General features: G+C 51.3%; 1 protein-coding gene across 27 annotated transcripts in view; it reads right to left on the reverse strand.

The window, feature by feature from the left end:
- Window positions 1-1,073: 1,073 nt before the first annotated feature.
- Window positions 1,074-16,866, reverse strand: part of Ablim2 (actin binding LIM protein family member 2) — a 123,791-nt gene continuing 107,998 nt past the window's right edge. For 11 of the 27 annotated variants that reach the window (XM_075943780.1, XM_075943781.1, XM_075943793.1 and 8 more), the window contains 2 exons: window positions 12,521-12,575; window positions 11,074-11,120 (listed from right to left, as the gene is read on the reverse strand). In XM_075943780.1, the coding sequence (XP_075799895.1) occupies window positions 11,089-11,120; window positions 12,521-12,575 (87 nt within the window). In that variant the 3' untranslated portion in view covers window positions 11,074-11,088. Of the gene's footprint in view, window positions 2,735-10,841; window positions 10,923-11,073; window positions 11,121-12,511; window positions 12,576-16,866 lie in introns of those variants that run through there. The other 16 variants (XR_012907300.1, XR_012907306.1, XR_012907308.1 and 13 more) reach the window with 3 other exon arrangements.

Raw genomic sequence — 16,866 nt, forward strand, 5'->3', positions numbered from 1 at the left:
TTTAATCCCAGCACTTGGGAGGCAAAAGCAGATGGATGTCTGTGAGTTCAAGGCCACCTTGGGCTACAATAGATGGATCCAGTCTCAAAGAGAAACAGAAGCAGTGGTGGTTCACACTTTTAGTTCCGATACTTGGGAATCACGTGCCTTCAATCCCAACACTTGGGAGGTGGAGACAGGAGTGAAATGGCTGGGTGGAAAGAAGAGTATAAGGCGGGAGAAGACAGGAGCTCAGGATTCACTCTGAGGTTTTGTAAATAGGGCAGACAGTCTGAGGACTTGTAGAGATAGGATACCCTTTGGTCTGAGGATTTCCTAGAGGTTCTTAACTAGTTCTTAACTTGTGGCTGGCTGCTCTGCTTCTCTGATCTTTCAGCTTTCACCCCCTACTATCTGACTCCAGGTTTTTTTATTATTAAAACCAATTAGAATTCACACTACAGAACCAACCATGAATGTACCAGCTTCTTGCTTGAATAGCAGCAGACCGCGGTACTGCTTAACACAGCAAGCATGGAAAAAAAAACACCGAGATCATCAGAATTGTCAGTTATTGGTAAAAGATTAGAGAGTATGACACATTTACCCCAGGGTGCCATCAGTACTCCTAAAGACCCCTGCTGACCTTTTCTTTCCTTCCAGCCTTTCCCCCAGCCCCATGCTCAGCCATTTCCAAACACCAAAGCTTTCAGAATTTATGTCACCGTTCACAGCCTCAGCATCCTACAGTGCTGTTCCGTCCTGTTATGCTGCCGAGTCCCTCCATCTTTCAAGACTGATCCCCGGCACCTTCTCTATAAAAGCATGACCTGACATCAGGGAGAACATTGGGGGCCCCTTTGGACCTTTACCACGGAACAGCAGTTAGTACCTCATCCTGCCTAGGGTAGGCAGATGACCCTGTTAGCACGATGTTGGCTCCCTAGGCTGACCAAGCCAGAGCTCCAGCCCTCATGGCCACCTCTGGATGGAACAGGAGTCCCTCCCAGGTGGCCCGTCCTGCTCCATGAACACACCCCCTGCCCATGCCTCTGAAACCAAGCATGCTTGAACACATTTTATCCTTTCACAAGTTACAGTGTGTCACCGTTTATTTTCCCAGGTGTCCAGGAATCAGACATGACATGACACCTCATGAGTGAGGAGGTGGGGTTTTCCAGTTGTGCAGGTCCGGACTGCTAAGTGGCAGGAAGCAGATTAAGTACCAAAAGTTCCCCTCCATGGCCCAGCCATGCTGGTGAGGACTCCAGCAGGAAACAAGACTCAACGTGTCCTGGGATGTGAGAATGTGTGAAGGACAGCCCAGAGGAGGGGACAGCTAGAGTCACTCAGGACCACAGTGTCCACACACCCTGTGGCTGGCATGCTCTCTTATGTCTGTCACCAGGGTCCTAGTTAGCTCCCACTTATGGACACCCAGGTTGGAAGAAGCGTCACCTCTACTCGTCTCTCCTGCAGCACTCAGTGCCTGTGTCGGGGCTGCGTGGGACAGCATGGCTCCTGAACATGTGTGTTTTATGTTGTGAGGGCTACAGTGAGTGTCTTTACTGAGAAGACTAGTCAGGTTCCTGTGAGACAAGGCCACAGTGGGGAAACCTTTATTCCAGGGCTTTGGCCATCAGGGGGCGCTCTTCTCTTTGAGATTTAGGAAAACGACGGTGAGGAAAAAGGAGACATACACTTCACAGGTATTTACAAACGGCACTACTGAGCGAGTCTGTCTTTGAGGCGGTCTGTGTGATACATACAAAGGAGCAGGGACGAAGGGAAACAGATGGGCTCCTGCCTCTGAGGAACGCGGAGGACGGGAAGAACAGAGGCCTGCACAGAGGCCTGCACAGTGGGGGTGTAAGGCGGAGGCGATCCTCTTCGGAGGGACCGTAAAACTAAACTCTGCATATATGTCTTCTTATGTGTAAGGAAGCGATACTTTTTAATAAAATAAAAACTTCTGTGGAACTTGAAAGATATCATTTAGGCAACTAAGGGGGTGATTTTGGAAGGGCACAGTACACAGAGCACTAGTCGGGGGCACCCTGTCAGGTCGACATTCATTCCCCAGAAAAGATCCATCACAATAACGGCAAAACATCACAGTCCCACTGCCTCTCGGACATGGGCCTGGCTCCCCTGCCTCAGCCCGCCTGCATCCTGTTCATGCTCTGAGGAGTGTCACGCTTACCACCCCTGCTGTGTCAGGGTCTGGCACTGGCGAGCCTTTCACCCGCCTCCTGGACACATCTTTGTCCAAGTGCCTAGCACAGGCGTGGGCACACCACACACCAGGGCACTGGGAAGGTGCTGGGCTGGCCGAATGCTCTGGCCCATCTCCTACGATAGCTGGCTGCGGCATTGCCCTGATCTCAGGTTGTGGCGGGAAGGAGCGAGTCAAGCTGGCACCTGGCCCTAAACTACAGGGGGGAGCATCCTTGCTGCAGAAGGTACCATGCCTGCTGGATGCTCCTCGGGGCCTGGCCCCACCCCGCCTCCCTCAGGCACCCCGCCTGCCTCACTGACACAGAGAAGCAGAGGAAAAGTGCAGGAGGGGGATCTGGGAGAGGGGCAGTGGGGTCCTTCGGCTCTGCCCCCCAACAGGCTCCTGGAAAGACGCTGGCGGCTGTCAGAAGAGCAGGGCTTTCTTCTTGAGGTCATTCCTCTTCCACAGGGCCAGGCGGTCAAACTCTTCGATGCTCATCCCAAACACTTCTTGGAACTCCTCAGGTGACAGGTGTCTCTTCAGACAAGGGAAAACAGGGACAGTCAGTGAGTGGTGCTTGAAACTGGACTTGAGAAGAAGTTGCCTACATTCTGAGAAACACTGGCTTCTCACCTGGACCTCTGTCGTAAAGGCAGCGCAGAGGCCTGGCCCCTTTGCATTCTGTGCCTGTCCTTTGGGTCCAGCTCCTACTTAGTTCTGTGCACAGGCTTAACCATGCAAGGCTACCCAGCCTATCTATGACCCTTGAGGACGATCAGTGCAAAGATAAGAGCTGAGGCTTCTAGGCCAGTGTTTACTGTGTCCCGCTCCAGACAGAAAAGGAGCCTGAATGTCTCCAGTCCTTGTTCTTAGCCTAGAGTTACCTTGGATTCCAGGAATAACAGAGACTCACAAACACATCCCCATGATAAAATCACACAGTCTCCCAACCCCAAAATTGCCTCACGGGAACCTTCTTGTCCCTCAAGCGAGAAGGACTTCTGACCACCTGGCAGAACCAGAAGTGACACAGTGACCAAGCAGGCCACTGCTGGACCAGGACTGAGCACGTCCGCTCCCCTCTCATCCTGGTCCGGTTCTCCAGCTGCTCCAGATCTACAGCTAGATCACGTCAGTGCCCGGGATGGCTGGAAGGCTTGCTCTCCATCTTCCCAAGGCAGCTGCAAACTGACCTTTGTCTCACTCCACCGCTGAGCGGTCGTGCTAGGGCCAGCGGCCAAGCCTGGCCCATCATGACTGCAGGCTCTGCAGCTTTTGCCCTAGAAATCTGCGTACAGCTTTGCAGCAGCAAGCCTGCCAAGCCAGCTCCCTGTGGCTCTTCCGTGGAGCAGGGCTGCCACTGAGGATGAGTGACCTCGTTGGCATGTCCAGGGCTTCTTTGCAGCGAAAGAAACAAAGCCCAGAGGGCAGTCTTGGTAGGAATACACAGGGACTAGCATGGGGCTGCCATATCACCCTTGACTACCGATTCCCATGGACAAAAGTTCCCTGTGGCCAAGTTCAATAGCTATGCCCTGCAACAGGACTCCTGCCTGCTCGGAGCCTTTGGGCTGTAGACTCCTATAGGCTGACTCATTGACTGCTTTCTTTAATTGGGATCGCGACTATTAAAACAGTGTATTCTGTTCTACTCCCATCTCCCAGCTGAGAAAGCCAAGGGGTATGTGCTGGCTAGTCTTATGTCAGCTCAACACAAGCTGAAGTCATCTGAGAGGAGGGACCTCAATTAAGAAAATCCACCGGAGGCCGGGCGGTGGTGGCGCACGCCTTTAATCCCAGCACTCGGGAGGCAGAGGCAGGTGGATCTCTGTGAGTTTGAGACCAGCCTGGTCTACAAGTGCTAGTTCCAGGACAGGCTCCAAAACCACAGAGAAACCCTGTCTCGAAAAACAAAACAAAAAAAGAAAATCCACCGGGTGGTGGTGGCACATGCCTTTAATCCCAGCACTCGGGAGGCAGAGGCAGGCGGATCTGAAGCCTGCAGAACATTTTCTTAATTAGTGATCGATGGGGGAGGGCCCAGCCCATTGTGGGTGGTGTCATCTCTGGACTGGTGGTCCTGGGTTCTACAAAAAAGCTGGTTGAGCAAGCCATGGTGAACAATTCAATATGCAACTCTCCTCCATGACCTCCATAGCTCCTGCCTCCAGGTTCCTGCCCTGCTTGAGTTCCTGTCCTGACTTCCTCTGATGATAAACAGTGAATGGAAGTGTAAGCCAGATAAACCCTCTCCTCCCCCAAGTTGCTTTTAGTCATGATGTTCCATCGCAGCAACAAAGCCCCTACCTAAGACAGGTGACCATGCAGCAAGAAGTCAAGCTGGGCCCAGGCCATGGCGCAAACCCTCCCTCACCTTGGCTCTGACATGTGGTCCCAAACCGTCATTCTGAGTCACTGAGTCCGACTCCTGAGTTGGGGTGTGCGGGGCTAAAAAATGTCAGCACCTCCGTGGGGCTTCTGAGAGGAAGTCTGAACACCTGCACCATGCCCCCCCGCTGATGTTTTGGGGATTGGGTGGGTAGAGTCAGAGCTGGTCAGCATTTAGTATTAGGACCAGCTGTGATTGTGTGCATGGGTTCTGGCTTTGCTCATGGTGGTCCCCAATAGTAAGAACAATCCTGATAGATCCCCATATTATAATGTGGGCTGTCCCTTGAGCACTCCTGGCCCGTTATTCTCACAGCCGCCTCACACGCCAGGCTGAGGAGTCACTTCTCAGCCGAGTTTGGAGGTGCACACCTGTAAGGCTACCATTTGGGAAGTGTAGGCCGAGGGTCAGGAGTTTAATGTCATCCTCTAGTTCAAGGCCAGTCTGGGTCGAGACCCCGTTTCACTACCCACACACCCTTCTAAGAAAATAGAGGAAAAGAAAAAAAAAACCACTTCATGTTCCTTGAGGCACACTCAAGTGACCTAAGATAATCCCCTAGGCCCCTCCCTTCCCCTCAGCTCAGCAGGGAGAAAGGAGGGAAGCTGGAGATAGAAAAGGGTAGCAAGAAAGTAAGAGGGAGTAGGCCTAGCTAGGACAGTCTCCTGCCAACTTCCTTCCCCAGCAGGACCTCTTGACTGTTATGGGAAAGAAGGGGGCAGGTCCTCAACAAAGTAATGGAGTGAGGGATAACAGCTCTCCTGCCCGAAGCACACACCCAGAACAGAGATAGGGACTCCCACGGTCCTCAAGTGCCCACCTTCACTGCATTCGTCCCAAGGGTCAAACGCAGAAACAAGCCAACTTTTGACAGTGGGAAAATAAGATGCAGTGCAGTATCATTAAACTCAGAATAACATGAAGCTATAGGCCTCAAAAACATCAGGCCAAGTGCGAAGAGCCAAATGTACCGCACATGGCATGACTCCGCTGAATGAAATGTCCAGAGCAGGCCTGGAAGAAACAGAGTGGATTGCTGGGGGCGGGGTGTGGATGAGAGGGGTGGGTGCTTTGACTGATGAAGGGCGTGGGGGTTTCCTTTCTGGGGGATGAAAACATTCTGGACCCAGATGGCAATGATGGTTGTGAAACTGGAAGGGTGCAGATGCATGAGTTGCACACTTCAAAATGCTAAAAGCAGCGAATTTTGCCACAATTAAAAAAAATGTTGGCAAAAAAGAGTACAGTTTCCACCACTTTAAAGCAAAGACACCAAAGGTCGTTGTAATGATCAAGAGCGAAAAATGATGAGAGATGGGTGTGGGGACACACGTGGGCAATCTCAGCATTTGGTAAACTGAGGCAGAAGGATCAGGAGTTTAAGGCCAGCCTTGGCTACATAGCAAGTTCAAGGACAAGCTGCACTCTAGGGGATCTTGTCTCAGAATGGGCTAGAGAATGCTGTAATCTCTGAAAAGCATAAAAACTAAATCTTGTTACTGAAATTGTGTTGCGTGCTCTGAGTTTTAGAAACCCGGGAGTGGGTGATCTAGAAGACAGGCCTGGAGTCACACACAGGCACACAGCCACGTTCACAGCCTCCACCAAGCCTCCCAGAGGTGGAAAGGAAACATCTGCCTGGTGAGATCAGGGTGACTTGATGGGCTGAGAAGGTCACTTCTAGACAACCAAGACGTAGAAGATCCTGTGTTGTCTTACCAGAGCACATTGAGGTCTGCTCCCTCTCTTCTGACTTACTGGAGGAGGCTCTCAGAGAGGCCAAGGGCACTAAGAGGAAAGGGTGCCTGGTGGGCTGGGATGAGACCAGTTTAAGAGGACCACCAGAGGTGGAAGTGTTGGGGAGCTGGCTGGAGGTTTTGGTCCCTGGTTTTGTTGGTTGTTGTTTGAGACAAGGCCTCACTGTGCAATCCAGGCAAGAATTGAGCTTACTATGTAATAAAGGCTCGCTTCAAACTCCTGTCATATTCTGTGGGATGCTCCCTGCACAGCCCAGGAGAGCTGGTTACAAGTGAGAAAATGGAAGGGGCATTGACTGGAGTGGTGGGGGTGGCAAGACAGCTGGCAGGGAAAGACCTGAGGCCAGTGGCCCTCGCCCCGCCACATCCCCAGTTCCTGGGGTATTTGCTCATCTTGGAGGGGACTAGGACTTGATTGCCCAAGTTCTGTTGAGTTCCAGAGTGTGGGTAAGAATCAGAAGAGTTAGTGCCTGGCAGAGGATCTATTGTGTGTCTCCTGGTCTAGGGCCTCTGGTTCTCTAAGTGCCCTCTCTTGGAGGAAGAACTATGAGGTATAGCTAACTACAGGGACCCATGGAGCTGTTTTAGCTCAGCTTTTCCCTGGCCCCTGGCTCCTCAGGTGCTGCCAGTGCCAAGGACTCCAAGCTTCTTCCATAGCTACAAGAAGGGAGACCCTCTTGGTGCCTTCCAGAGAGCGGGCCAGTCTCACTTCTGGGGGATATCGCTGTGTGGTAGGAAGTCCTAGGGCCTTCAGCACCTTTCTCCCTGAGTCACCAGCAACATCTCCAATTTCTCTAGGCCTTGACTCAAATGTCAGCTCCTCCTGAGTTGAGGGTGCCTGAATTGTGGTACCCAAGGTCACACAGAGTTCCCTGCACCAAGTCCAGCTAACCTGGTTGACTCGGCTCCAGAAGGGCACTAGGTCTCTGTTCCTCAGGGGGACACATGTGTGACTGTTGTCCTCTAGCGCCCCTTCTGTCACCTGCCTCTGTCACCAGCTCCACAGTGAGCTCCCTGGCAGCTGGCATCCACCAGAGCCCCTGCCCAAGTCTATCTGTCCTCTCACACAGTCCTCAAGTGCTTCTCCGCCTGGATCAGGAAGAGCCTGGGGGCCTGACCTGAGGGCTCTGAACTTCTCATGGTCACCCTTGGCCATCAGGGTTCAAGGTGCTCTGTCCTCATCATACTGAATGGACAAGTTTGAGCAGGGAAAGGACACGTGAACCTCAGGGTCCTCGCTTCCTAGGTGGAGTCACCCTGGGATTATTGCACCAACAAACACAGGCAGTTAGCCTAAGGGGTATGTGAGGACCAGCAGGGAAAACCCAGACCCTCTGCAGCAGCCTCTTCCTAGTCAGCAGACCCTGGGGGCCCACAGAAAGAACTCAGAACCCCAACCCAGGAGCCGCCCACCGTTGAGTGGCACATCAACGTGGCCACATAACCTTAGCTGCAGACAGGAGCCCCTCCAGCACCTCACCCGCCTTTCTTGATATATACATTGTATATACCAATTCTTCTAAGCCCCAGGGCTGGGGGTTTGATCAAACATCGACTATATGTTACTGCAAAGGTGTTGGGGAGGCATGGTTATCATCCAGTTACTGTCTATGAGAAAATGGTTGCCCTAGAAAATGTGGTTGGGGCTCAGCCAATGTGTTGAAAGCTGTAAGAACCAAAGGAGAGGAAGTAAGCTCAGCCTCTTGAGTTGCCACATCTCAGAAGTCCCAGGATTTGTGAAGCTCTCCTCTGAGCATGTGCCTTGGCATGTGTTCCGCACCTGCACATGTATGTTTGTATATGTCTGTGTGTTTGTGTGCATGTATATGAATGCATGTTTCTAAGGTATATGTGTCAATCTTTATAGTTGTGAGAAAATATAATGAGAAAAACAAGTTGAAGACAGGTTTGTTTGGCAATTCATCTACATACTGTAATTGATCTAGAAGATCGGCTAGCAGAGCGGCTACAAGTGCTGAATCCCATCTCCGCCTCTTGGATACCATGGCCCTGGAAGCCATCTGGGTGCCTCGTGATGTTGTGAAAGAAGTGTTAAAATATGCCATGTGCTTGGAATGCAGCCGACCACACAGAAGGGACAGCAGCATTATCTGCCATGCTAAGCCATGTTCATGCTGTCTACGTCTGCCAATCAGGGCACTACGAAAGCACTTTTCTCCCCCAGCTGACTACACAGCCCTCCGTCCATGTACAGGGTTGTATACAACACTACTTCTTCCTGTTTCCGGAAATCATCATTTTGGACCACATCCATGCCCTTCTCCATGGCAATCTAGGTATATGCAGGGGTATCACTCAGTTTAGAGGATGGGAGGCACACAGGTGGCCACCTGCTCAATTAAGTATCTCTGCGCCTTCATTTAAATGCTTACAACTGTCCAGCTGTGAGTGGCAACACTATCCTAAGGGCCCTTCAGGAAGCCAGCCTTCCTGTGACTTCTTGGCCAGATGGGGGCAGAATCCCATGGACTGGAACAGAAAAGGTCTGTGTCAAATCTCAGGGGAGAAGCAGGTGTTGAGCTGAGTATATAGTGAGTGAGCCTTCTTTACCTGAAAGACAACTCAGTTACTGTCTGAGTCATGTGAGAGAGATTTGTGGAAGCTTGTCCGCTCTGAAGAGATAGCAATGGGGACTTCCAGAAGGCGTTTCCCCTTCCCATTCCTCTTTTTGGCTTTATGGATCTTTACAAGTTATAATTTGGTTTCAGTTATAAAACTAAAGCTCTCTCCCATGGGGTGGGAGTGGGGGGAGTCTGTTACTGTAAGAGAACCCACCACACCCCTTCCAGGGCCAAATCCCTGTCCCCAAGCTGATGAGGAAGAAAAGACAGATGTGCCCGCCCCACTCTGGTAACTGCTCCAATTCCTGGGGCTGGCTAAGCTTGAAGGGGAAGATAGCTAAGAGTCATACTCTTGGGTGTGTTCACCTGGATCTGAAAGGTTTAATCCCCTCCCTAGGCTACAGTTGGCTTCAGCAAACACACAAGCAAAGTAAAAGTCACCTGAGACACACCCCAGCCCTACAGGGAACAGGGAGCCCTGGCAGACTCTCAAGAGAATGGAGGAGTTACTACTGATGTCATCTGAGCTCCGAGCATCATCTAAGGGTAAAGAATTTAGTCCAAGAACCCTCAGTAACTTACCCACAAGGACACACCTTTTAAGGAGCCAAGACACAAAGCAAATAGGATCCCTATAGGCTGACCCTGATCCTGACCCATGAACTGCCAATGACCAGCTGCACTCCTTTATACAGTTAGCAGTACTCTTGGCCATGACCCCATCACCAACAAGCCCAGCTTCAGCCAGAGAGCAAGACGTCCCACTGTCCATTGAAGCCAATGTCATAACTGACACCCAGGCAAGAACTCATGAAGCCCACTCTCCAAGACCATAGGCAGAAACCTGCCCTTTAGTGTCCTCCAGGCTCTCCATACCCTGCCAATCTCATACAGCTTCCTAACCAACCTAGCTGTTGGCCCTTCCCATGAATGATATGCCCATCAAAATACACAAAAATGTTCCCGGGGCCTTTCTTGTTTGCAGTGAGCTCTGGCTCCAGGTTCCTTGGCTGGTATGATGGATATGTACCATGTAGACTGGCTGCTCTGAGTGACTACTTATTGGCGATCTTGCTGTGTTTTGCTATGCTGTCTTGTCCCCTCCCTGACCCTCCCTGCAGTGGACACTTGCCACCTGCCTGTTGCCCAGCAGCCTCTTTCCATCTCAGATGGCAGGTCTCAGTTTCTTCCAGGAACAACCTGGGTCTCCCCAGCTCAGGTGACACCAGCTGCCCCCTTAACTCCAGGTAAGCTGGTTGCTCAGGCCATGATATGCCCTGGGTAGAACTGGTTGGGTTAAGGGTGGGGTGGGGCAATGACCACCCAGAGGTTCAGTGCAGGTTGTATGAAGACAGATGAGAGAGAGATGGAGCTTAAGCTCTGAGGGAGCCGGTGTAGAAGGAGCACAGCCACTGGATATGCAAATACTCTCGGTCCTAGATCCAGCGATACCCAAAAGGGCCCTTCAGTCACGTGAATTCATTGCTTTCCAGTGAAAGTCACTATGGGTCAAGTACCCATTGGTCGAAGGGGGCACCACCTCCCCATGCAGCAGCCAGGTCACCTCATCTCTTTTCTGCTGCCCCCTCCCTGTGCGGAGGAACTACTGTTTGCCAGGGCCCAGGTCCAAAAAACCTCAGACTACACAATGACACGCTTAAGCCACTCTGGGTTTTCATCGTAAGCAGAGATTAAGGCTCAAGGGCACATGACAGGCCAGCCGAGGAAAGCCAGTACGCCGCTACAATACTGTCCCTGCCAGGGTCACGTCCCACAGGCTCTGCACAGCCACTTTACTCACACTGCCCTGTGCTGTCACCACGGTGGCACCATCTCCTGGTGTTTACGTGTGTGGAACCTGATCTCATGGCCGAGCTCTATAGAGTCTCAACAGATACCTCCCTACCTTGCCTTACCTCCAGCCTCGTCCGGTCCACATCTTTGGGCAGTTTCACCCGGATTCGGTTGGTTACGATGAGGGAGTCATATGGGTATATCTGCCGGGAAGACACCACAGAGTTATCTCAGAGGCAAGAACCCCTGGGCTGGCCAAAAGGCAAACTAGGATACATACGTGTGTGGGTTGTGGACATGCACATCTCATAGAGAAAATGCAACAAAAAGGAAGTTTTAACCTGGGCAGGTACAGCGCGGTGGGTGAGGTCAGTAGTGCAGGAGGCCCCTTACCTTGTACTCTGTAAGAAAAGAGCAGAGACCACAGGACTGGTTTAGGAACAAAACATCCATGCCCGGGATGGGAGCAATCTTCTTCCTGGGCAGCCCCCACCCCCGGTTAGCTGGCCTATGCTTGGTCTTTGGTCTCTGAACAGACTTCATGGGTCTTTCTCTGTTCTTGGACTTCAAGTTAGGGGCCAAAGGTCTCCCACAGAATACTGAGAGCAGGAGGCATGGCCAGGAGGCTGGAGGCCATACTGGAAGCTGGATAGTGGCACTGTGCTCCTAGGCTGGGAGGTGTCTTTCCTGGTGTTCTGGGTTACTCTGAGAAAGACACCTATCTCAGTTTACCCAGCTGTGCAGTGGGTTCTCAAGGGAAAACTTTCTGAGGGGTGTTGTGGAGTCTGACATCTTTACCAATATGCATCCCATCACCCCAGTCCCTCCCCCCATTTTTTTAACGAGGTCTCACTGAATCTAGGCTAGCTTTGAACTTACTATATAACTGAGGGTGACCTTGAACTCCCGATTCCCCTGACTTCCTATCCCAAGTGCTGGGATTACAGTATGCACCATCCCGTGTGGTTTATGTGGGGCTGGGGATAAAATCCAGAGTTGTACGTGCGTGAGGCAAGCACTCTACCACCCCAGCCACACCCTAGTCCCGCTTCATCATACTTTGTTTATTATTATAAACCGCCAAGCACTCTACACTCCCTCTGATAACATTTTTCTTTAGACTTAAGGTATCATCTTATAGAAGTTAAAGCGGTGCAGATGGCAGGAGCTCCATAGACACAGGAAGGGCCTCAAGAATCTTGGCTTCAAACCACTCTGAAAGGAAGAAGCCTGTATGAAGCAGGCCCTTGGTCCTCCCACTTGGGACTCTGAAGTCCCGGATCTGAGGCTGGGGACTGGGACAAGCACTTTAAGGGCAAGCTGTGATGCCCTGGCGCTGCCATCTGTATATGAACTGGTATTCAAGAGCAGGGGTCTGTTTCCAGAGGGTAACAAGGAGGTGAGCATGGCCAGGTGCATGGCCCTGCTCAGAGTTGGGAGAGGAGCCATTACTGGCTGCCACATGACCTGGACCACTTGCACACATACCAGCAGACTCAGTGGACAAAGACCAGAAACGGGGTTTGACCTACGCTGTTCAGCTCAGACCCTGGAAGCTGCTTGCTTGGGACTCTGGGCCCTACTCCAAGAGATTCATAAAACCTAAAGAGCCATGACAGACCCCTGCAGCACAGGATAAGAGAGCTGAAGGATCAACAGGGATCCCCAGGGGATCCTTCGTGCATGGTGCAGAGCCTTCTGCCAGCAGGTCCCGGAGGGATAGTCTCGGAATGAGACTGGTAGACATGTGCTAGTGATTCTGGCCTAGCCAGAGACCCACAGGGGTCCCCACTGTGTGTACCTCGCGTGCCCCAGCTGGCATCCGGGTCTGCTCCACAAGGGGCCAGGTTGGCATTCTGGAAGAGAGAGAGAGAGAGAGAGGCCGGCAAGAGGCAGGTTGCAGGGGGCAGGCAGCAGGGGGCTCAGAGACATCCCCAGTGCTTCCTGGGTCCTCACACTGCTGGAGGAGAAGGGTGTTTGGCAGGTTAGGTGACAGACAGATGGTAAAGGTGATCTTTGGAAGGAGAGTACCCATGCTCTAGGGAGACCCAAGAGTCATCACAATCCCACTGTGCCTACAAGACAGCAAAGCAGCACTTGCTGGCCACTTCTTCCTGGGGGCTATGCATCATCCATACTCTATTCCCAGAGTCCCCAGTGCCGTGCCTAGCTACACAGCCCAGACTGCCAATGTCCATGCCCCTCAAAGCTCCAAGACAAGAGGGGCCTCTGCCTCTCTGCAGAAACCATAGGCATTCCACAACTCTGGGATCATCAAGGATTCTGGTGTCCAGAAGTCCCTGGTACCCTGGACAAAGTGGCCTTGTTCTGACATTAATACCCAAGAAGTGACATTCTTGGGGGTAGGGGCTGTTACCTGCTGTCATTAATAAACTTCCATGTAAGCAGCATTGTGGTCATTGAAGCTCTTTCTTTCTCTTCCGTCCACTTGGAAAATGCATCTGTACACGCTACCTCTGTCTATAGAGGTCCGCCACTGTAGAGTGCATCACCTGCAGCACCGCAGCACTGCAGCACCTATGTCTTGTCTGACTCCTGCCCCTACCATACCTGCTGTCTGTACCAAAATTGCGGGCTGAGCTGAGCTCCCTGAAGAATGCCTGACATTACCCCAGGCCCCAGCTCAGTCCAGGGGTTGAAACAGGGTCAGGGCTGCTGGGCAGAGTTCTTGAAACCAGGCTCAGGGATTGCATTTCAGCAGAGCACTGCAGGTAGAGGCACCGTGAGCTCCACCTACAGATACAGTTACAAGAGAAGCTGCTTCTGATGGCCCTTACGGCAGACGACAAGTTGCGGGGCAAGCTGGGAGTGGGCTACACATCCCAGAGGATGTGGAAGTAGAGGGACCCTGCACGCTAAAATCCTTCATCTGAAACAGAGAAACAGAGGCCCAGAGATATGACATTACCTTCTTCCTGCCTCAGAGCTGGATCCAGCAGGCTATAACTGGTGAGAGGGTGAGTGTGGGTAACAGAGGGTTGGAGCAGGCCTTTATTTAAAATCTCGATATGTGGCTTATCATGGACTTTTGGACATGGATTTGGATATATTCTCTCTCTCTCTCTCTCTCTCTCTCTCTCTCTCTCTCTCTCTCTCTCTCTCTCTCTCTCGTTTTGTTTGTTGAGATGTCTTGGCTGGTCTGGAACTCTCTATGTACACCAGGCTGGTCTCAAACTCATAGAGCCCTCCCTATCTCTGCCTCCCCAGTGCTGAGATTAAAGGTGCGCCTTTAATCCCTACCAAGTCCAGTGGATTTGGGTCTAACACCACTGTAGTAATATGCGATGTACTTCAATGATTCCATCCTTGGGTTCAACTGTAATTTGCCTCTCTGGGTCCTAAGCCCTGCATCCTTAGCCAGGGGTCTTTGAATGAGTCGATAACTCTCCATGACCTCTCACCATTTACCCTTAGAAATTTTTTAAAACAGCTCTTGGGAACATTGTCTCAGCCTCAGACTAGCTCCTTAGGCACACCTGTCCATCAGAGAGCCTCTTGGCAAGTGAGGCCAGTCTGCCTGGTCCCAACCTTTGCAGCCACAGATTGACTGACACTGAGGATGAATGCTGCCACCTGGTGTTTGGAATCTTGTATCACAAGCAGTTGACCACCCAGGCCAATACCTCCAAGTTAGAACAAACAAGCTTCCTCAAGCCTTCTAGGTCTGAGGAAAGAGAGGAAAGATAGGAAGCGGGTCATCCTGCAAATTGAGGAACAGGAATCTTGGTCTAGAGCATAAAGAATGGAATCTATGCCCCGTGTGGCTCTACAGAGCACTCAGCGCAAGCAAGTCTTGGGCTAACCTGTATGTGTGGACCAGCAACAGAGAAACGCCCAAGACTGTACTGCCTGGTCCCACCCTGGTTAACTGTTCTGTGTTCTCAATGAGATACCTGGACTTTTAAAGGTGACGTGCTATTTGTCTTCCCCAACGGGGCAAGTACCAGCTCAACTGACACATTCTCCTATCTTGCTGCACCCCACAAAGTGGGAAAACATCCTCAGGTTTCCCAGACAAGGCTCAGGGAGGTCAAGCAACCTTGCTGAATTCACACAGAAAATGCACAGCACTGTAGGGGGATGAGTCCATGTGTTTTGCTTTCCTGAGACTATACTATAACCGCTAGTAGGAATGAGATCATAGCCGCCCACACTGGCGGCTGTGATTTTCCTGCTAAAGCCACGTAGGAATGAACTGTCTGACTCAGCAGATGCTGGTGCAGAAGAGGGCACGAGGGTTTGCTTTGAAGTCCTGACTCATGTGCAAACCATGCTACAGAGCTCGGGAAAAGATCTGACAGCTGGATCTGTTCTCATAATCACTCAGATATAAGAACCACCCCCTCCACCCTGGTGAGTTCTAGGAAATAAAGACTCTGAAAGTTACATAACTTGCCTCAAGACGGCTGGGAGTTCAGGGCTGTCTAATTCAAACACATGCTCTTTCCAAGACCACAGCTGAAGATCTATAGTCACATAACAGCCCCGCCCCCACCATGCCTCTCTCAGAGACAGGTCTTATGGAGCCCAGGTTAGCTTTGAACTCACTATAGAGCTTAAGATGGCTTTAAATTCTGGTCCTCTTGTCTCTACCTCCTGACAGATACTTTAAAAATATAAAGTTAAATAGTTTGAGACAGAGTCTCACCATGTAGCCTTGAATATCCTGGAATTTTCTATACAGACCAGGCTGGCCTCTCACCCACTCCCTCTGACTCCCAAGTGCTGGGATTAAAGGTGTGTCTGGGAGACTCTTGTTTACTAGACCTATGTTTTATTTTAAGAACATGCAAAGCGCCTGTCGGCCTTGCCTGTGATCGCTGTGCTGTTTGGTACATTTACGTTTCTGAGATCTGCCATGGTTCAGTAAGCCTGGGAGGCTGGCACTCTCCGCATCTCTGCTCCCTCTTCGTGTATCGTTTGTTTGAAGCTTAACTTTAGTTTGCCGTAGCATCTCTACTCCCGCCTCCCATCTGTGATTTTAGCATCTCTTTCTTCTCATTTCTAACGAAAAACACATTTTCAGTGTGTATCTTATAATGGCATGCTATAATACTATTTTTCTAACCAATCTGGCAGCCTGGGTTTTTGGTTTGTTTGCTTTTTTGTTTTTGTTTTATGCTGTAATCTAGTGTCTTCACAGGTAACACCAGCATTTCTCCAAGCGGGGTTTCTTCCAGGGATCAGCCACAAGGACCTTCCAGGTGGTCAGTTACCGTTATCTTACTGATGAGCCAGGTGGCACATGTCAATCATTCCTGCATCATTCACAGGGGAATCTGCAGCAGGCAGCTGCTAGCCTGCTGGACTATGAGCATCGTCTCCTGCAGCAGGTTTGGGCATCAGGACATTCTCATGACTCTCGCCATGTACAATGCTAGGGGTCACTAGGTCTGTGACAAACTCCTCTCAGATCAAGACTCAGGAGGACTTCTGCCCCTTCAGATGAGGGAAACTCTAAAAGTCATGATCACAGCTACCCAGCCCTCACTACCGGGACACATGGGTGATGCTTTGGCAGCTTTTCTCAGATACTGTCATTTGTTTTCGATAGAATGTTCTCTGGGGGCCTCCATCTCTTGGATTTTGGTCTCACTGAATCTGTGCGTTGACTTAGACTGCTCCCCCCCACACGAATCCTTTCTGATAGCAAAGCACCCGGTGCATGATTCTGGGGCACTGCGGGTCACCGGCAAATGTCTGTGGGCAAGCACTGCAGGAACTCCAGAGAGAGGGGTCAGACTTGAACTGCCGGGCATGGCTATAAAAGGCTGCTCAGGTGAGTGAACAGCCAGACTTCTGCTGAAGAGACGGGGGAGCACACACGAGTATTAGAAGGAGTGAGAATGAGCAGGAGCAGGGGACAAAGGAGCCCAGGGCCAAGTGGAAAGTCTTGTGAGGATGGACTCCACCTTTGAGGCTCTCAGCGTTCAAGCCCAGGGCGCTCAGATCTGCCCACTCTCCATCCTATGTTCACATAAGGCCTGCCTCATGGTACTGCAGAGAGTTAAGATGATGTTCACAATAGTTCCGGAAAGAAGATGGATCCACAAGGATCCAGACCACCTATTTACAACTGGACTAGGAGGAGCCAGTAGAGAACATGACCTCTGCAGACAAAGTTCA

This window comes from Microtus pennsylvanicus, chromosome 12, assembly GCF_037038515.1.
Source record: "Microtus pennsylvanicus isolate mMicPen1 chromosome 12, mMicPen1.hap1, whole genome shotgun sequence".
Lineage (NCBI taxonomy): Eukaryota > Metazoa > Chordata > Mammalia > Rodentia > Cricetidae > Microtus > Microtus pennsylvanicus.